Genomic DNA, 22,258 nt, shown 5'->3' with positions numbered 1-22,258 from the left:
GGCCGACTACAATCGCCCAGATGAGTACTATTCCAACAGATCAACTATTCGACTTCCGGAGATCCAGAAGTAGAATTTCGAGCTGAAGCCTCAATACTACACTCTCGTGTCGCAGATACCCTACTCTGGGTTACCGCACGAGCATCCTATGGACCATTTGGAACGGTTCGAGGATCTAATCGCTGCTATTCGGATGGAAGGAGTCCCCAAAGATTACCTGCTGTGCAAGCTCTTCAGATACACGCTGAATGGAGAAGCGATGCACTGGCTTAGGCAGAGGCAGCAACCCACAGGATCTTTAACATCCTGGAGCGACATCAAGAATGCTTTCTTACGAAACTTCTTCGATGAGGCGCGCGCTGAAGAACTTCGGAACAAAATTTTCACATTCTCACAGAAGGCTGGAGAGTCCTTCAAAGATGCGTGGATTAGATTTAGGTTCTTCCAGCGAGACTGTCCACACCACGGATTTAACGAAGTGCAGCTGCTAAGCACTTTCTTCCGAGGTCTTGCCTTACAGTATCAAATGGCCCTTGATACGGCGAGTGAAGGAAACTTTATTACTCGGAATCCGTTGGAAGCTGTGAGACTTATCGAAAACCTTGCTAACAGCAGCAGCACCAAAAACACTGACTCTGAACGGAAGAAGTCTGTAGCCTCTATCGGGAAGGAACAGATGGACGAAGTAAGAGCTAAGTTAGATGTGGTGCACGAGCTTCTTAGGAAGCAAGTCTGTTGAGCTGAAGGAGAAGTAGCAGATACGGAAGGAGAAGAAAACGTGAATTACATCGGAGGTACCGGATTCCAGAAATTTGGAAACCAGGGCGGAAACAGAAACTTCTTTGGAAATGGCCAAAGAAGTAACCAAAATTCACAATTTCAAAAACCCTTCAACAACAGCAAGAGCTACTCGAACTCTTACTACCAAAATCCACCACCCCAGACTCAGGAAAGCAAGATCGAAGAGATGCTTGATCGAGTACTGTTGGGACAACAACAAATCACTGTGGATTTCAACGGTAAAATAGACTCCGCCTACAACAATCTGAACACCAAAATCGAGACCTTAGGGACTCAGGTGAGAAAACTTGAAACCCAAGTAATTCAGACGGGCGAGACTATAAAGAGGCAAGAAGCTTTCGCTAGAGAGGCAGGAGCCGACAAAGGAAAACACCACGTAAATACCATCGTAGATGATGATTTCTGGCAAGTGGTGAGAAATGAAAAGCTCGAAGAAGGAGATTTCGAAATTGAAAGCTCCATGAGTCTCGGCGGATCCCAATGGTGTCGACCGATGTCGATGAACTCGCATCAATTGACAGACCATGATGAAGATCGATGGACGGATTACTCCAGTCATCGATCGACGTCGTCTGCCAAATCGACTGAATGCAATGCGGTTCGAATTCTAACTCATGAAGAATTCGCAGCTAAGCATCCTCACCCACCCTCCCCTTTCTATGATAAAATCGATCGATCGGTTGAGCCAACCATCGATCGACAGAGTGAGTCCGACGTCGATCGTCACAACACACCTCCCATCGATCGACAGGCACCTCTGACATACCGAGTGCGGTTACCCTCAATCGATAATGATTACATCAACGCACTCAGACCACCACCTAAACCATTAGCAAACCCACCCGAACCAAAACCCAACCCTTTAAATAGTTCACCAGAATCAGTTCAAGAAGAACAAGAATCTGAAGGGAGAAGGTTAAGGAAAAGAAAGGAGAAGATTCCTAAAAACCTTAAGAGGGAAGCTAACGATAAGGAGATGGATGGTTTCACTAAACGAGTCCTCAGAATCCCAATCGAAAAACCTTTTGATGAAGCTTACTTCACACACCGGTTGTGGATGTTCTTCAGAGAAACAAAGGTAACCGAGGAGGACATTAGGAGAATGTTTCATCAAGTCAGAGAGAAGATGAAACACAAGATCACATTGACGAAGAAGAGTGATCCTGGGAAGTTTGCAATACCATGCGTAGTCAAGGGTGTTGAATTTCCCCATTCAATGTGTGACACAGGAGCATCAGTTAGTATCCTCCCTAGGATCATGGCAGACCAGCTTGGTTTGACCATCGAACCCTCAACGGAATCCTTCACCTTCGTGGATCTTTCAGAGAAACGATCAGGAGGTATCATAAGAGATCTGGAGGTACAGATTGGTAATGCCCTTGTCCCTGTAGATTTTCATGTCCTAGACATCGAGCTTAACTGGAACTCTTCACTTCTGCTTGGAAGATCTTTCCTAGCTACAGTAGGAGCCGTATGTGACATGAACAAAAACAAATTGTGTCTAACGCTCATAGACCCAAACATCCACTACGACCCCATCCGACCTAAGAGAAAGGTCATTAATTCTGTGGATTATGGGAAAGAACTTGGCTTCATTGGCGCATGCCATTGTGGAGCAGAGTATGAATCGGAGTACGAAACAGAGTACTCGGAATCGATCGACACCCCAACCTTTCCATCGATCGATTCCAATGTGTCAACGGTGACCGATGACCGCAACAACACGTCACTCGACGTAATGCACCCAGTTGACCATTTCGCTTCACCTAATCATTGTTACCAACATTTTGCCTTCCAACCTCCAAGCAAGAGAGGACATGATGATTATTCCATAGGCAGTTGGGCAGACAGTGGTTTCCATGAAAGTTTTGCAGTTGACACTGTAATTACTTCACCTAATGAGGAACATACCGAGGAATACGATGAGGATTACTGGAAAGAACGTGCAATAGAAATGTCTTTGCAGGATGAAAGACTTGAAACACATAAGTTCACCAACACGTTTCCAACATCGTTCGACGCTGTGCACTCCACATCGGTCGATACCCACCCTCGTCCAGCAAAACAACCGCTCACATCGATCGACACCCGTAAAGGAACATCGATCGATATTCGCGCCGCAGCGAAAATTCAGGAGCAGGAGAATATTCCCTCCCCAACTAGGTTTATAGATACCTATATAAATCGTTTTGCACCTCCGAAACCACCTACACACATCAGAGCAAACACACAAGCAAAAAAGATGAACACTCTTCCTTCTACATCAACAGAAAAATCCATGAAGAGCAATCATCTCAAGAACACAAGTTCTGCAGAAATTACTCTGCCATCGATCGATGTAACTGTATCTACATCGATCGATACTACTCTAAACCCTAATCTTTCTATTTCTAAATTGAATGATTATGCAAACATTGATTACGATTTTCTAACACCTGATGAATTTGGTATTTTCAGGGACCCAGATGGCAACGCACGTGCAATGGATGGAAGGATTTTACAAGTGTCCAGAGAGGACATAGCAGACATCCTTCAAGTAGCCAATGGACCTGACAACCTATTCTCACAGCAACGTGGCACTCCAGACGTCATTCAAACAGATCCTAACAACCACGCAGGAGTCGCCACAACAGAGACCAACCCAGATCTATCACGCCAACCAAAAGGGCAAGCATCGATCGACGGTACAACGGAGACATCGATCGACAAGGTAACACCAACGTCGATCGATATAGATGAACCGACGCCGATTGACAGACGGTATGAATGTGGGAACCACGCTTTCGACATGTACGGAGCCAGAAAGTTCACTTGGGAACAAAGGGACGAGTATGGAGTCTACAGAGATGAGTGTGGACACGCACGAGGCGTAGCTGGTGAGATGATACCTGTCACAAAGGACAACATCAGGAAAATACTGGAAAGAGTATCTCTTTTTGAGGAGAGCCACATCTGTCTTCCAGAACATGCCACTTCCTTCACACTCACAAGACTGGCACCAGAACTCTACACCAAAGAAGAAATCGATGAGATGGTGTTTGGTATTTGTGGAGCTCAGGAGAAACTGGGAGAGGAGCTCAAAACATTGGTAGATGATACACATCAGCCTTTGGATAGAGGCTACAATGAGCTTTTCAGATGTATGGCAGAAATGAGGACAGAAAAATTGAGAGTTTACGTTAGCAACTTGAGAAGGAAGCTACGACCTCAGCATCGATCGGCGTCAGTCTTCCTACAGCTCAGATCCCTGCAGAACCGCAATGTTCAACACAACACAGGGATGAATGGGAAGTCTCATACATCGACAAAAGGATAAACAATGTTTACTGCCCTCTCAACAACAACGTGGACTGGCTAAGCACTAAAAAGCTACTACAGCAAGCTACACACAGCAAGATCTGGACACCATTCGCAAGAAGGACCAACAACCAGCCACATCGATCGACATGTGTACCTTCACATCGCTCGACACCAAAGTCTCAGCCATGAATGAGAGGCTGAGGACTTACGAGGATATGCATGACCGTTTTATATCACCAGTAATGACATATTTAAACAAATTGTCTAGTCAATTACTTCATGCCCAAAAGGATATTGAGAACATTACTAATCAAATTTTTTTGCAGACAAAATCAGCATCGATCGACAGGCTACAAGGACCTTGGATCGATGGCAAGAAACCTGTGGAGTTACTTCCTTACACAGCAGCAGAGGTTGACAAGATCACATCCAAGATCTACACTGCTCTAGACACCATTGATGAACGACTTGACAAACGCTGCGATGACATCTACTTTCCATTCGACAACAAAATCAGTGGACTAGACAGCCACGGAGAATGGCTACAGAAAGAAGTCAAAGCCATTCAGAGGTAACTCGCAGCTCAAGATCAGATATCAGCATCGTTCGACAGGACGCTAGCGAAATCGATCGATGGCAACTCGCCGAGATCGACCAACGAACACATAATCACATCGATCGACGCTGAGTCTACACCAATCGGCGAGCAGCTGATACATAAGACGGTAGAGTCAATGCAAAAGGAACTGACAGAAATTTCAGCATACACCTATGACAACATAGGCTGGCACCAGGTCAGCATTGACAACATTCATGAAAGGCTACAGAACATCTCCAAAGTACTTAAGAAGATGGATGACAAATGGACAAGAAATGATGAGGCCACAAGAAGTTTCATTGCATCTTGGTCCAGAATGCGCAGAGATGACGTGGATGCTTGCTTTCCAACAAGCAGCTGCTTTTCCACACAATAGCCAATCACTACCACAGTCAAGCTAAATGACTATAACCAAGCGCTGAGTGGGAGGCAACCCACTATTAGGTATTTTACTTTGGTTTTATTAGCTAGCATTTAATTTCTTTCGTTTTATTTCTTTCAGATTTAGGAGACCCAAGTAGGAGGACCTGAATATCGACCGACGACGAGACGTCGACATCGTTCGACATAGGCAACCACACGACGATCGATGTAGCACTTACACATCGATCGATATCTAATCCGGTCAGATGTATCTTTCTTACTTGTTACATTTCGTACATCATAAACTATTCATCATAACTCCGGCTGAGTTACACTGGGACAGTGTAATTTAAGTCTGGGGGGAGATTTACTGATATAATTTATTTTATTCTTATGTAAAAAGGAATTTCAAATAAATTATGCTTAGCTATTGAAAATAGGGACCATAATCCTATATTGATTTAAACATGAATATCTAACCAATCTTTAGCACCATTTTAGATTTACTGATTGCAGATAGCACTAAAGATGCTAAAGCGGATCAACCTATCAACTACACACTTACCTTGAACCGTATGAAGTAACCAAAGCTTATTTCCAACACTAAACCTGACATAACCGCTAGTCTTGGGGCTTGGTATACATGGGATCGGATTCTTCAGAAAGGTCTGGAAGGTAACACCGGGTTTAGATTATTTATCACATTTTCTCTCTCTAAATTTCGACCCTAGATTAGTTAGTGAGTATAAAAAAAAAAATATATATATATAAATAAGATCTATTGTTTAATTAGGATGAGTCTGAACAGGACTTGGTGGCTAAAATCATTAAGGCTTGATTCATAAAGACTCAAATAAAAGAGTTCGAAACGAGACTTGGAGACGGCAATCTTCAAGGCTTGCTTTCGCAAAGAACTCTTGGATATAGGTCAAAAAGAAGTGAACAGAACTTGGTGGCAACCACCATTAAGTTTTGATTCATGGAAGCCTGTCCAATCTTGGTCACTGATCCTGCAATGGAAGCAGACTTTGACTCAAGAGAGAAATTTAGAGAGAGAGAAACTAGGAACTAACTTTTACCTGCAGCTCCAGATACCTGTCTGAAATCCTTGCATCCTGTGATCGATAATCCCAAGGTAAAGCATTCACTTTATATTTATGCTAAGAAATGAAATCAGTAGAGGGGATGTCAGACGTGAATTGATGAGTTGTGTTATGTTAGAAATGGTTGCTAAGCTAGGATATTGCATAGTGTGCTTTTGTGATTAGGACTTTTTAAATGTGGTTGCAAAATTGTTGAGGAAAGATTTCTATGTTTTAAAATCTTAAATCCCCAAATATTTTCAAACCTCTTTCAGAGAGACTGCCTGTATGTTTTGCTTGAGGACAAGCAAAAGGGTAAGTCTGGGGGAGTTGATATACCTTGGATTTAACCCATTTTTATCCATGGTATATAAGTATTTTACTATATATATATCTATGTTTTCTACTCTTCTAGGTATGTTTTCAGGTTCAGGTGCATTTCGGAGTAAAGCTATGACTTTGGAGCATTTTGGAGCTTAAAAGACATTTCACCCGAGCTGACCACTTAGAGGTCGACGAGAGGAAGAATAATCGATCGATGCGCATCAGTGCTGACGATCGATATCAGGAAATGCCTCGACAGATGAAGATTAATATCGATCGATGTACACAGGTACCGTCGATCGATTTCGAGACACCAGACGCGACATTTTGGATTCAGCAGACTTAAAAACCAAGGCCAAGCAAAATTACCAAAATGCCCTGACGAGTTTTTAACCTAGTAGAATATATACTGCCTAGTGTTTTTAACGGCAAAAGAACAGAGCTTTTTCTAGACCTAGTTTTGTTACAAGTTTCATTTTGGGAGAGAAGATCACTTGTGATTGGAACTCCTTGTTTCTATTTCTTTTCATCTATTCTATGAGTTACTATTTATCTATTGATATGAATTGCTTTGCTATGTCTGAGTAGTTCAACTGTTAGATCCAGGGTTCAGATAGGTTTGTGGGATTAGCCCCAAACTATAGATTTGCCTTGTTGTGATACTCATGATAGATTTGTATTCATTGCTTGTTTTAGCCTTGCTAACTAGAACTGGATCATAGGATTGCATATTCAAGCACCCTTGTTATCCCATCATGACATCTATCTATCATATTAGGATTGCTAGAGAGGGCTAACCGCCAATTTAGAATCTTAGTAGGGCATTTCATACTCGCGCATAGGCTTGGCTAGCACCCGTCGGTCGATGTCCTCAACTGACAATCGATTGATGTTGGCAAAGGTGTATCGGTCGACGTCTTAATAGACTATCGATCGACACTCTCTTGTTGTCTGCATACTAACCGGTGAGACACGAGATCTAGTCTGTTAACCAGTGGTACATGCGACAGCTGATCACTGAGTTAAGCGAATGAGCTCTAATATATCATGCATGCAACAGTTAGGCATCTATAGGTATTATAATCTCCAACACCTGAATAGTGGCCCTGCATCTAATATCATTTCCAACCAAGTTACACTTATTATTTACTTGCTTGTTACTATTGCTATTTCATTAAAACATTTACAACCTTTAGAATTAATAAACACTAGATTTAATTGTTCCCTAGCTCCTTGTGGATTCGATCCCTAAGTACTACATCTGAACCTCTTTTGATGAGAGTAACACTCTTTAGGGTAATTTGAGTGGTATCAATCGTGTAGTGTATGTCCTGGTTGCCTGATCTTGATTTGAAAATGGTTGGACCAACTGATTATGCAATATTTCCATAATCAGCTCCTTACAACCGGTTTTGGGAAAATGGTTATATCTTCAACTTCATTGGGCCTTTTCTTCTGATTCTTGGCTTGTTGGATCCACAAAAGATCCCTCTTGAGATCCATAATTTTGTCCTGGGCCGCTTCTTGGTTTTGCTGATTTTCTCTTCTAAGGGCCGATATTCGCAAACGGATGGGCTGGGAAACCTCCAACTTGTAAAATTCATAACTTCTTCCTCCGTGAAGCTTTTCTTGTAATTCCAACCTTCAGTGATGAATAGTTTAGCTGGACTTCTGTGAAAATTGGTTTCATTCCAAAATACTTTCTGGTGGTTGAGATGCACTTCTTTTAATGAACCTTGGTCGCAGGTAGCTCTAGTGAGGTAGTTGTGTCAGTTGTTGCTTATCTGGCTGAGCTTCGGTTCAGATATGGTTTCTGTGCCCGAAAAATTCCCTCCCCCTTGAAAATGTTTCGACCTCGAAACTGTATGACCTGCACCAAGATATAGCAATTCAGGTTTCATTCTCTTTTGGGAGTCGAAGGTATTACCTTGGTAGGATTTTGGTTTAGTGATGCATGGTGCATCTGGTGGTTCTTCTTTGAACAGGTGGGATATGATAACCCTTTTGGTCCCGTCTGGTTTGATATTGGTCTTGGACAGATCTCCTCTAAAATCTTCAGCTTTGGTTCCTGTAATAAACTCAACATCTTTGGCAAAAGACAAGTGTGTTATGGCAGTCATGGAATAATCAACATATAAATCGGTTTGGTGAATTCCAATTCCAGTAGATGGAAAATTTTTCTGCCTCTTATGTAAGTGGGATATAAGATAAGGATTATGGTCTACATAATTTTCTGAACATCCTAGTCTTTCTAGAAACTTATCAGGGCATAATAAATTAGTATGCATAATATCCAAATCATTGATTATCGAACAAGGGATAGTTGCATTTACCTGATTTGGAAGCTTGATTGGTGCATCCAATGGCACGGCCTGTCTGTTTGGTGACTGGTCTGGGGGGTTATTCCTGAAGTAAGATGCTACTGGTCGTAGTGCCATCTTCTCCAGAGAGGTGTTTAAGCAAAGGTGGCTCCTTTGGTGGTGCCTTGTCATCTTTCTTTAAGACCACCCTTCTTTTGCTTCATAGGTTCTTTGCTAAATGATGTACCTGTGTCATACCTTTTGGGACTAGACAAGCATATCATGGTAGCCTTGGAAGAATCATAAACAGAGCACACTAATTTATTTAAATTAATTGTACCTCCTCATGTGCTTGGACCGAAACATCAACTAGTTTCAATGGATTGCTAGTGGCTGGTTTAAGTCCTTCTTATGGGCCTGGTTCAGGGATGATTTCTTCTTGTGTTAACCTTGAACCCACGTCCTCCTGGTTCTTATTTAAACCTGCATAATCATCCTTTGGGCAAGACAAGTGCATTATACCAGAAGTAGGAAATTTACATACTAAGTGGGATATAACTTCGCTAGTTGAATCCGAGTTAACTTCTAGTGAATGAGAAGTCACTGCTAGCCTAGTTGGACAGGTTACAGCAAAGTGGCCTTTCTCATGACACCTATAGAAAATGAATTCTACTGGTTTTGAAGATTTAGAGGACTTACTTGGTTTCTTCTTCTCATGGACCTTATGTGATGGTTTGGTGCTTTGCTCTTGAGCTTGGACTTGTAGAATTGGATCTACTTACACGCCTCTGACCCTTTCTGGTGATGTTGGCTCGGTTTTTCCCTTGATGATGAATTTTAGACTCCTGGTTTGGTTCCAGGTCGTAAGCCTTCTTGAGTTTAACCTTCCTTGTTGCCAATATCAGCCTCCTTGGGTCTGGATGGGTGGTACTCTTGAAATAATCCTTTCCATTGATCTCACCATCTACTACATACTCCTCACGTAGTATTTCTTTCATTTCCGCCCAGGAAGCTTCTGATGGGTGGTCATCTAGCCAGTAATTAGCTTCATGATCCCAATGCTAAAATGCATTCTTAGTAAGAGTATCTTCAATAATCGGTTTCTCTTCTTCTTGAATGTTGTGATGTTGAAACCAATCTTCCATGTCTTGTTCCCACCTTAAGTAAGCTTCTGGTCCTTGTTCATGACCCGAGAAACAAATATAATGCGGCTGATGTTCGGCCTCATGATGCTCATCTTCATCTTCTCCGGCTTTACTTAATGATTTTTCCTCTTTAGCAAAGCCATGCCGGTTTTCTGCCTCATATTCAAAGCTTGTTTCAACATGGCCTAAACTGATTTGGGATTCAGTTTCATCTTGTTCTTCATCTTCTAGATTAGATTAATCACACCATGGTCTCTCTTCAGCATAAGACTCTTCTTTATTTTCTGCTTCACCGGACTGAGAACATACTTCTCCTCCATCAACATCCCCATAGACTTCACCGGTTTCAGAGAAATCTTCTTCTTGCTCACGTTCTTCCTCTAGACTGATTTCAGTATCAGCTTCCTCTTTCCATGAGTATTCCTGGTCAGCTTCATGATCCTCACGTTCAGTTTGCTCTCCATGGCATTCATCTCCTTTATTGAAACTGATATTTGATTCAGTTTCTCCTTCATACTCTCCTTCGTAGCTGGTATCTCCATGTGAGTAATCAGGTGGCTCTGGTTCAGGATATGCTTCAGAAGGGTGGTCTCCATACTCTGACATAGAGTAGTTACCATCAGAACATGATCCATCACAGCCATCCTCTTTATTGGACCAAGCTTGGTCGGTTTCATCAAGATCGGAGCCTTGGCTTGATTCATAAGAACTCTCTTCCTCAAAGTAATCTGCCATGGCGTCTCCCTTATTGGTACCTTTCAAAAACAGAGAATAAGAGTATCAAGTCGTGGCTTAACAAAAGAAAGAAAGAAGAATAAGAAAGAAACAAAAAAAATAGAAACTTAGTATATTTTTGTTTTTTGAAAGTTTTAAAACAAATGGAAAATTAACTCCTAATTTTTTTTTTAACTTTATCAAGCAAATCACGAAATCTATAAAATAAAACAATGGAAATAAATATTTATTTTGGTTTTCAATTTAAAAGAAACAAAACAAGAATTTTTAAAAAAGATTTTATGCTTGATGCAAATATACCGAAAAAGGAAACTGGAGCTAGACAACTTAATGCAAACAAGGAACAATTTTTTTTTGAGTTTTCTAAATGAATCAAACAAGATAATGAGCTATCCTTTTCGTGCCTAACTCTGGTTTTAAGACCAAGAACAAGCAATTCAAAATCGGACAGAAAATGCAAATAATATGATTTTTTTTAATTGATTTTAAATGGTGAACAAATGAAATAAGATATGATGTGAGGATAGATATCACCAGATTCAGGAGCTTGAGCTCTGATACCAAATGTTGCAGGCTGTGATTCAGACTACACGGATGGCTTGACTGAGGTTTGGTTTTTGATCGGTTTGGACAGATCGGACGGACGGACGATCGGCTAGGCGGCTGTGATGGAGGATTAGACCGGCCGATTTGTACCTGAAACAAAATATGAATCTTTTTATGAGTTTTATGGATTTTCTATGGAGAACAGAAAGTAAACTATATGACAAATGATGAACTGAAGCAAATATGATTTTTATGGATTTTTATGATTCCAAACTAAATGATATGGAAATTGAAAACCAATCAAATAAGAAGGATATAAAGATGGATGATGGGATCTTTGTTGCTGGACGTGTGTCTCTCTCAACAAGGATCAGTGGATGGTTAGATGACTGAAGATGGAATCCGGCTTGCTTGATATGTATCTCTTCCAAGCTGGATCGATGTATGGAATGGATAGATGGATAAGGATTGACTCTCTCAATCAATGGACGAACAGATGTTCTTGAATCACACAAGGCTCTCTGGACGTGACTTCCTGATATCTTCCTAATTTGCATTGTCTTAACCATTCATTCTTGTATATGTTGATCATTTAGGATAGCATTTAGACATGTTTAGGTTGCATTGCACTACATATGTCCTTATCAGGTGATGGAGATTTCAAATGGTGACTTTGGAGCATCTAGAGATGGTTTGGAGGCAAGATTGGTGATTCTCGAGAAGGAGACGCAGTGGCAAGCGTCCCAGCGGCTTTGTGACGTCCCAGCGGCCTTACGCAGCGGTGTACTGAAGCCGCTGGAGAAATACCCCATTCCCTGCCGCATACGTACTTGTTGCAGCAGCCAGACGACGAAGTAAGGAAGCCGGCGGCTAAGTGGAGCGGTTTCACGTGGCCGCTGCGAGTCCAGAAAGTCAACATTTCCGAGTTTGACCAGATAATTACCAATTTGTGTTTGGGTTAACCCACGTTTGTTGGGTTAACCCGGTTCGATATTAAGCTCCTATAAATGTCTCTCAGACCTAATTTTAGGATCTTATCTTGTTTTCTATCTAATCACAAAGAACTTTTAGGTGAAAGATCTTATCTTGATCATTTTCTCTTGTGATTGCTTGATTATCTAGATCACTAATCATGATTAGCACCAAATCATCATTGATTCTTGGGCTCATCATGAAGAGTAGTGAGTAGTCATCTTTGGATTCATGGGTTAGGGAGACTAAGGGTGATTAAGCTAGATCTAAGGTGTTTTAGTATAGATCCATCTTTTTCCTTGGTAGTAGAGTGCTTTTAATGCAACTTTAGAGTTGGCCTCTCTAAAGTTGAGTTCTAGGCATTTCATACCTGAAAGGTATTTGATGAAATGCCTGAACCAACTCTCCTAAGCTTTTAACATTCTTTACCAAAGAGATTTGTTGTTAAAGGTGTTAAGATGGCTAGTAGACTTGAAATTAATGATTACTTAGATAACATTCAACCAAAGAGATTTGATGCTTGAGTTATCTAAGTAAATGAGCATTCATCTAGAGATAGAGTTTGTTTAGGATGGTGTCTAGATCTGAGGTAGATAGATTGGTTGAAAGTTGATACCTTTAGATTGAAACTTGATCACCCAAGGTCAATTCCATTAGCCCATGAGTTCTCCCATCTCATAAGAAAGAAATCTTTGTCTTTTATTGCATTTTAGTAGTTCTCTAGTTCAAAATCATCTCACCAATTGATAGCACTTAAATTAAGCATGGTCTTGCATTTCCTTTGCTTTAGAATCACTTATAACTGGTTTGACATCCTTTATTCTACAACATTTGATTAAGAGCCTTGAAACTCCTATCATCAAATTGGCGCCGTTGCCAAATTCTAAGTTGATTGTGACATTGGGATTTAGTCATTTGCTTGAGACTAAGTCAATTATTGTTTAATTGTGTTATTGCTTCTCTTTCTTGTTCTCCCTTTGCATTTCAGGTGTATGAACACAAGGAGCAGAGGTCCAACAAACCTAGTTCCAAGAGTTGAAGACATTAGAGCACTTGAGAGGGAGATTGCAAGACAAAGAAGAGAAGAAGAGCAACAGGCTCACTTACAAAATTTGGGGTCTGATATGGAGAATCTGCCTCAAGATGGTGATGCCCAAGGAGGCATTGATCCAAGAGCTGATCCTTTTAGACCACAGCGCCAGCCACAACATCCACCGCGCCAAGCTCGTGCCATTGGAGCCTATGATCAACCTCACATTAATGGTCATAGGTTGGGAATCAGAGCACCAGCTGTGGAGAACAACAACTTTGAGATCAATGTCACTACTTGGGATGAGTGCAAGAGAGCTTTCCTAGATAAGTTCTTCTCTACTTCAAGGACAGCTAAGATCAGGAAAGAAATCTCCGGTTTCAACAGAAAGGTCTAGAGAGCTTCAGTGAAGCATGGGCGAGGTTCAAGGGCTATTGGTCTCAATTCCCTTATCGTGGTTTCAGCAAGGAGAGTTTGCTTAGCACCTTCTATAGAGGAGCTCTACCACAGTGCAGAAACAGGCTTGATACTGCCAGCAATGGTTTCTTCTTGGGGAGAACTGAAGAAGAGGCAGAGGAACTGGTAGAGAACATGGCTAAGAGTGACTCAGTCTACAGTGAGGAGCATGATAGAGTCAACAGAAGTGATGATCAGCAGACAAAGAAAGAGATCAAGTCCTTGCAAGAGAAGATGGACTTGCTTCTTTCCAACCAAGCTAAGCAAGAGCAGATGAACTTTGTGGGTGGTCCTATTCAAAAGGTTCCTCCCAAGATCAATGAGGTTGATGGTTTGGAAGGCCAAGAAGAGCTGTGCTTCATCAACAACAATGGTTCTTGGTACAGGAAGGAGCCTAACTTTCAGTACAACAACTACCAGCAAAGGTCATACTCTAACAACCAGCAAGGAGGATACCAGCAGAAGCAAAACACTCCTCCTGGTTTCAACAATAACAACAATCAGTCTACTCAAGCTCAAGAAAGTTCTTCACAAGCTCCAGCTTCAGATACAAGTGTGGATGCAATGTTCAAGAAAGTTTTGGATTTTCAGGCCAAGAATGAGAAGATAATGGGTTATGAGTTCAAGAACATTCACTCCAAGATTGATGGAAGCTACAATGAGCTCAACAACAAGATCCGACATTTGGAGAACCAGTTTGCTTCAATGAACTCTCAGCCAAGTTGCCAACAGGGGGCATTACCTGGAAATCCAGAGAAAAATCCCAAGGAAACAATGAAAGCAATCACCCTACGGAGTGGTAAAGAGTTGCCTCCAAGAGTTCTTACCAAGGATGGTGAAAAACAAGGCGGGGAGGTGGATATCAACATTGATGATGAAGTGGTGATTGTAGATGAGAAGGTTGATGAAAAGATTCTAGAAAAGATTGTTGAAGCTAAGGGTAAAGGAAAGGTTGGAGAAGAGAAGAGGACAGTGAAACATGGTGAAACTGCTACGCCAACAAAGGAATCCTCTTTCGTTCCTCCTCCCTATGAGCCAAAGCTACCATTCCCTGGAAGATTCAAGAGACAGCTATTGGAGAAGTACAAGGCCCTCTTTGAGAAACAAATGAGTGAAGTTCAGGTCACAATGCCCATCATTGATGCTTTTATGTTGGTTCCTCAATACAACAAATTCTTGAAAGATGCTGTGGCTGCAAAGAAGAAATAGATGGAGGGCATGATGATCCTTTCTCACGAGTGTAGCGCCATTATCCAAAGGTTAGATGTTCCAAGGAAGCTAGAGGATCCAGGGTGTTTCACCTTACCTTGTGCTCTAGGACCTATGGTGTTTGAGCGGTGTCTATGTGATCTTGGGGTTAGTGTCAGCTTGATGCCTTTGTCTATTGCAAAGAAACTTGGATTCACTCAGTACAAGAATATAGACTCTCTTTGGTGTTGGCTAATAGATCAGTGAAGATTCCTGTTGGCATACTAGAAGACCTTCCCGTGATGGTTGGTAACTTTGAAGTCCCTACTGATTTTGTTGTGTTAAAGATGGGTGAGGAAGCCAAAGACTCTTTGATCCTTGGAAGACCATTATTAGCCACAGCAGGAGCTGTTGTGAATGTCAGAGAAGGAAAGATTGATCTTCATCTTGGAAAAGGAAACATCCTCCACTTTGACATCAATGAGGTGATGAAGAGGCCAACCATCCAGAACCAAGTTTTCTACATTGATGAAATGGATGCTCTAGCTGATGAGCTTCTAGAGGAGTTGGTACTTGAAGACTCTCTACAGCATGCCTTAACAATTGAGAGAGAAGTCCAAGTGATTGAGAACAAGGAAAGTGATGTCTATGTGAAGATGTTGGACTCTCACAAGGGGATTAGTGGTGAAGAACAGAATGAGGAGCTTTCATATGAGACTCACCATGCTTCCTCAGCTACTCAACAAGAGAACCTCCAAGAGGATGATTGGAGTGAACTCAAGACACCAAAAGTGGAGTTTAACCTCTTCCCCATGGTGTAAGGTATGCTTTCCTTGGCCCTAATGAGACTTACCCTGTCATAGTGAGTAGTGAACTGAGTAAAGATGAATTGTCTAAACTTTTGAATGAACTTAAAAAGTATAGAAAGGCAATAGGCTACTCACTAGATGATATTAAAGGGTTATCACCTTCTTTATGCATGCATATGATACATCTAGAGGATGAATCTATGACTTCTATAGAACATCAAGAAGGTTGAACCCCAACTTGAAAGATGAAAGAGATCCTAAAACTCCTAGATGCGGGAGTAATCTATCCTATTTCGGATAACAAATGGATGTCTCCTATGCATGTTGTCCCAAAGAAGGGAGGAATAACTGTGGTTAAAAATGAGAAGGATGAACTAATACCGACAAAAACAATAACAGGACATAGAATGTGTGTTGGGGTCAAAAACGGTTACGACGAAGTTAACACTCAAAACGTCCGAGGAAGAAAATGAGAATTTTCTCCGATAAATACTTTTTCGAAATAGATTCTTTCGTACGAAAAGCTTTACGGAGGAAAGACGAGACATCCCACGAGAGCTCGAAAAAGGGTCGCTACGCAGCAACTGGGCGCGTCACGCTCGGTCGTTACGTAGCGACCGAGCTTGAGCCAAAGCTCGGTCGAGCGTCCGTCCCGCTCGGTCGCTACGTAGCGACCGAGCTCAGCCAAGCACGGCGCTACGTAGCGACCGAGCGTTACGAGCCAAAGCTCGGTCGCTACGTAGCGACCGGGCTCAAGCCAAAGCTCGGTCGCTACATAGCGACCGAGCCCTTCCGAAACGTCGATACGACACCAGTCCATGCATTCTTGTCAAAACCTTCGATGCTATCTCCCGAAGACCGTAGCGAGCTCGGTTCATGTTTTCCGCTATTCTAAATCATCGATCAAACTTTGCGGATTAAAACCGCGGAAAGTTCGTTCTTTATCGAAAGAAGTCGCAGTAAACGCTTCGAGTCAGAAGACGGCCCAAAGGGACCTAAAACACGACTCGAGGCCCATCCTATGATTTCTTAACTAAAAGCCCGTAAACCATAGAACGGTTTACGCTTGGCGCGCAAGGAAAGATAAATGTCAAGTTTCCGCAGATAAATACGAAATTTTGAGGATAATTACGAAGATCGGGAAAAATATAATATCTCCATTTTATACTATGACGGCTTAAGGACAAAAAAGTAAAAGCGTAAACCGACCTTGGAGCGAGTATATAAGGAGTCCTAGGCGAGAGGCATGGAGAGGGACTTTTTCAGAGAAAACTTAGCACTTAGAGCATTTAGGCAATTTTTCGTTTTTGTTATTTTGAGCTGCGACTCAATTAGGTTTAGCCGTCTTAGGGTTGCTAGAACTAGGGATCTCTCCGACAGCTCTCGAGCCCAGGCTTATACCTTGTTGTAAACGCTCATACGCAAATTTGGAATAAGATCTACTTTGCTCTCTCTTTTCGATTTCTTATATTTTATCGTTGTTATTCTCGTGTTCTGATTGCTTGACGTGTGGTAATTAATAGATATCCGGGTCCTCTGGGAAATTAGAGTTTTCCTAGTTTCCTTATTTAAACGGAAATCGACAGTGCGAATTTCGGTTCCCACAGTTTGGCGCTAGAAGGAGGGGGGGTATGGATCAATCTAACCCGCAAAAGCCACTCAACGATCAGGAACGATATGCAAGACTCGACATGCGTGAACGATATGCAAGACTCGACATCGAGCCAAACCTCGGAACGATCTCCTTGTTATCGAGCTGACGATTCGGGATATCGACGTCGCTAGGGTGCTAATCGACACCGGAAGCTCGGCCGATATCATCTTCAAAGATACTCTCGAAAAAATGGGGATCAATCAATCCGAAGTCGCAAAATACCCTAGTCCACTGCTGGGACTTTCAAGGGATACGACCATGGCATACGGATCGATTAATCTCGCGGTCAAAGCCGGAACCGTGACGAAAGTCACAGAGTTTCTAGTCGTTGACCGTCCCGCATCTTACAACGTTATCATGGGCACGCCATGGTTGAACGCCATGCGTGCTATCCCATCAACGTACCATCTTTGCCTCAAGTTTCCGACCCCTAACGCAGTCGAGGTAATATGGGGAAATCCGAGAGTATCACAGGTGTGTTTCACCGCAGAACTAAAACGAAAAAGACCGGTCCTCGAGATCACTCCTAGAAAAGTGGAGAAAAAGATCTCCAAAAAAGATACGCGAAGTCAGGATTCGGCGGAACTCTTCTGGCAATATCGTAACATCGCGGCCCTAGACGAAAAACGCAAGCCAACTTGCGAACCCGTGGTAACAATCTGTCTCGACGAAGCATTCCCGGAACGCTGCATCGAGATCGGAGTCTCTGCGAGCCTTTGAGGACAGAACTCGTAACCTGTCTTAAAAAGAATCTCAATACTTTCGCATGGGCTGCGGAAGATATGCCAGGAATCGACATTAACATAACATGTCATGAGCTTAATATCGACCCAACGTTCAAACCCGTCAAACAAAAAAGACGGAAGCTAGGACCCGAACGTGCTTCTGCAGTAAACGACGAGGTCGAAAAATTGCTTAAAGTCGGGTCGATAACAGAAGTAAGATACCCAGACTGGCTCGCCAACCCTGTAGTAGTCAAAAAGAAAAACGGAGATGGCGAGTTTGCGTGGATTTTACCGACCTAAACAAATCATGTCCAAAGGATAGTTTCCCTCTACCACATATCGATCGATTGGTAGAAGCAACAGCGGGCAACGAGCTCTTATCCTTCATGGACGCCTTCTCAAGTTATAATCAAATTAGGATGAATCCCGACGATCGCGAGAAGACTGCGTTCATTACCGATCGTGGAACTTATTGCTATAAGGTAATGCCCTTCGGCCTCAAAAACGCTGGCGCGACTTACCAACGACTCGTAAACCAAATATTCTCCAAACAACTCGGAAAAACGATGGAGGTTTATATTGACGACATGCTCGTCAAATCCCTCAAAGCAAAAGATCACGTGTCACATCTAGTGGAATGTTTTGTGCAGTTAAATTCCCATAACATGAAGCTCAACCCGACAAAATGTAGATTCGCTGTGGCATCAGGGGAATTCCTCGGCTACTTGGTCACATACCGCGCATCAAAGCAAATCCAAAACAGATCAACGCATTAATCGAGATGGCTTCTCCGAAGAATAAGCGGGAAGTCCAAAGGCTGACCGGCAGGATCGCAGCGCTTAACCAATTTGTTTCACGATCAACAGACAAGTGCCTGCCCTTCTACGATGTCTTGCGAGGAAATAAAAAGTTCGAATGGTCAGAAGAATGCGAAAATGCCTTCCAAAAGCTGAAGCGTTATCTAGTTACTCCTCCAGTCCTCGCAAAACCCGTGGAAGGGGAGCCTTTATTCTTATACATCGATGTGTCGGCAACGGCCGTAAGTGGAGTCCTGATCAGGGAAGAACGCGGGGAGCAGAAACCTATTTTTTACATAAGCAAAACCTTGCTGGATGCCGAGTCTAGGTACCCGTTAATGGAAAAATTAGCATGCGCGGTCGTAACATCGGCCCGAAAACTAAGACCATATTTCCAATCCCACACGATCGTCATCCTCACGAACTTTCCCCTACGGACAATTCTGCATAGCCAGAGTCAGTCAGGCCGACTGGCCAAGTGGGCAGTCGAATTGAGCGAGTACGATATCGAGTACCGACCAAGGACGAGCGCAAAATCACAAGTACTCGCAGACTTCTTGGTCAAACTTCCAACAGGGACCATAACCAACGAGGAACGAAATTCCACCTGGCTCCTCCACGTCGACGGATCCTCATCCAAGCAGGGAACGGGTAGCGGAATCCGTCTCACATCTCCAACGAGCGAGATTGATATCACTCAAATTACCCTAAAGAGTGTTACTCTCATCAAAAGAGGTTCAGATGTAGTACTTAGGGATCGGATCCACAGAGACTCTAGGATTACTCAACAGACTTAAATAATTAGAAATGAAGATAGACTAAAAGGTTTTAATAGTTTTAAAAGCAGTAAATGATAAATCGAAAATAATAGTGATTCAATAGATTGAATTGAAGTGGTTTTAAGATTGGGAAAGCAGCTAGATTCAGGCAATTCTCAGGTATAAAATGTATGCACTTAGTTTAGACTAAAGGGAATGGTTCTTGAACTAAACATTGATTTAACCGGATAGGTTATCTTCGCTAGATCTCGGATCTCAACTGTCGTATTTTGATCTCGAGAGAGTGTCGATCGATGTGACTTGATGTACATCGACTGATACACCTTTGTAACGATCGACCGGCAGAACGATAGTTGCGTCGATCGAAGGTTATTCTAGCGAGCTTTGCGAACGGGTTTAACTTGTTCTCTAACCTTCTCGGACCAACTGTCGTTGCGCCTGAGTTAGTTTAGATCACGCAAATGGGTTCAGGTATTGAGGGGCAACGGTTAGTTGGACTCAATTAATCCTAAGATCTAAAATGAAGGTGATCAATCTTAATGTTAGCATTAAGTTCATAAGCAATGAAAGAACAATGAAAACACCTTTTTAATAGTCATATTAGCAGTACATAATTTCAACCATGGTGAGAAACCTAAATCTAACAATTGGTTTACTCAAACATATTCATGAGAGACAAAGTCATGATGGTGTGAAATAAAGTCAAATGAAACATAGAACACAAATAGATAGAGTTATAGAAATAAGGGAGTTCAAGATCTTCTATGTTTTGCAGTCTCAGATCTATCTCTCCAATCCTAAGCTCTCCTAATGATAGCCAAAATGCTCCTTCTCTAAAACTAGGTCTTTTGCAAGTGTCTGCCTAGAAATGATACAAAACCCTAGTAAATATAGCCTAACAGGCGGCTAGGGACTTAAGTTGTAAATAATAGATCTTCTGGGAAATGAAATCTTTTAATTTGCGATTTCATCCGTGTGACTGGGTATCGATTGATGCACATATATGTATGTCGATCGATGGTAAGTGATTATGATCGACCGATGTTGCTCTTCAAGCGTCGATCGATTTTCCTTGCGTAAAAGCATTCCAAAATGTCCCAAAAGTTTCATTTCCTTTCATCAGGTGAATAAACCTGTATTTGCTTTGAAAAGACTCTAAAACATGATTAATACATCTTAAAACCTTTATATACCATGTATAAAAACGGGTGAAAATCATGGTATATCAACTCCCCCAGACTTATCTTTTGACTTGTCCTCAAGTTAAACTAATGGACAATCTCTCTGGAAGAGGGTTGAAAACATCAGGGACTCACAGATTTGAAACATTGAAATTATCACCTCTATAATATTGAATTCCACATCTAAGGTTCCTTCTTACAGATATACATTATGCAATATCCTAGCTTAGCAACCAAAGTCATCTAGCCAACAATCTTAACTAATCTTATTATCAATCTCCTCAACCAACCTCATTTCTTAATGTAAAAAGTGTAGGCTTTACCTTGGAAGTATCAGAAAAAATTTTATTCCATTAAAATTTTATACAAAATTATCACAGGATGCAAGGATTTCAGACAAGTATCTGGAGCTGCAGGTACAAGTTAGTTCCTAGTTTCTCTCTCTCTAAATTTCTCTCTTGAGTCAAAGTCTGCTTCCATTGCAGGATCAGTGACCAAGATTGGACAGGCTTCCATGAATCAAAACTTAATGGTGGTTGCCACCAAGTTCTGTTCACTTCTTTTTGACCTATATCCAAGAGTTCTTTGCGAACGCGAGCCTTGAAGATTGCCGCCTCCAAGTCCCGTTTCGAACTCTTTAATTGGAGTCTTTTATGAATCAAGCCTTAATGGTTTTAGCCATCAAGTCATGTTCAGACTCATCCTAATTAAACAATAGATCATAGTTTTTTTTTTTTTTTTACTAACTAATCTAGGGTCGAAATTTAGAGAGAGAAAATGTGATAAATAATCTAAACCAGGCGTTACCTTCCAGACTTGTCTGAAAAATCCGATCCCATGTATACCAAGCCCCAAGACAAGAAGTGAAGTCAGGTTAGTGTTGGAGGTTAGCTTCGGTTCTTTCTAACAAGCTAGCAAGTGTGTATAGTTGACTGGTTGATCCACTTTAGCATCTATAGTATTATCTGCAGTCAGTAAATCTAGAATGGTGCTAGAAAGTGGTTAGACATTCAAGTAGAAATCATTAGTTCATAATCCCCTTCTTGACTCAATAAAATTATTTTTGAAAAGATTTTTGACAAAAACTCAAGAAAGTGGTGTTAGTAACTACCTCCCCCAGACTTAAATTGCACCGACTCGGTGCAAAGTGTCCAAGGGTAGGTTAAAATGAAGTTAGATGTTTGAGAATGTTAGAGTGAGAATGAAGTACCTATCCGTACTACACATCGATTGATGTAATCCTCTCCATATCGATCGATGTTACTCGCCCAGAATCGATCGATGTAATCCTCTCTATATCGATCGATGGCGAAGCACAGAAATTTTCGCATGTGCTTGGAGTCAAACTCGAAGTTCCTTGCCTAATGTTAGCTCTGTTAGACAACCAAGCATCCTCAAACATAAAATATAAGTTTAAAAACATAAATCCGACAAGTTCAGAAAATAAATAAACAAGTTCATAATAAGAGGAGA

At 41.8% G+C, this 22,258-nt stretch overlaps 1 protein-coding gene and 2 non-coding genes across 3 annotated transcripts; all 3 read right to left on the bottom strand.

Annotated features, from left to right (window-relative positions):
- Positions 1–365: 365 nt before the first annotated feature.
- On the bottom strand, positions 366–471 carry LOC125575974. Its single transcript, XR_007314514.1, has one exon. It is a non-coding gene; the product is annotated as a small nucleolar RNA R71 (small nucleolar RNA).
- Positions 472–10,150: 9,679 nt separating this feature from the next.
- LOC106383328 lies at positions 10,151–10,648 on the bottom strand. The gene has a single exon (XM_013823443.1). It carries the CDS (start codon positions 10,646–10,648, stop codon positions 10,151–10,153), a length of 498 nt encoding a protein of 165 aa, XP_013678897.1.
- Positions 10,649–13,551: 2,903 nt separating this feature from the next.
- Positions 13,552–13,657, bottom strand: LOC125576051. Its single transcript, XR_007314585.1, has one exon. It is a non-coding gene; the product is annotated as a small nucleolar RNA R71 (small nucleolar RNA).
- Between the last annotated feature and the right edge of the window lie 8,601 nt (positions 13,658–22,258).

Source organism: Brassica napus, chromosome A6 (genome assembly GCF_020379485.1).
Source record: "Brassica napus cultivar Da-Ae chromosome A6, Da-Ae, whole genome shotgun sequence".
Classification (NCBI taxonomy): Eukaryota; Viridiplantae; Streptophyta; class Magnoliopsida; order Brassicales; family Brassicaceae; genus Brassica; species Brassica napus.
This window is presented reverse-complemented; position numbering and strand designations above follow the sequence as displayed.

What these genes read in the sequence shown, in the direction of transcription:
- LOC106383328 (XM_013823443.1), bottom strand. Translation starts at nt 10,648, where the DNA reads ATGGCAGATTACTTTGAGGAAGAGAGTTCTTATGAATCAAGCCAAGGC.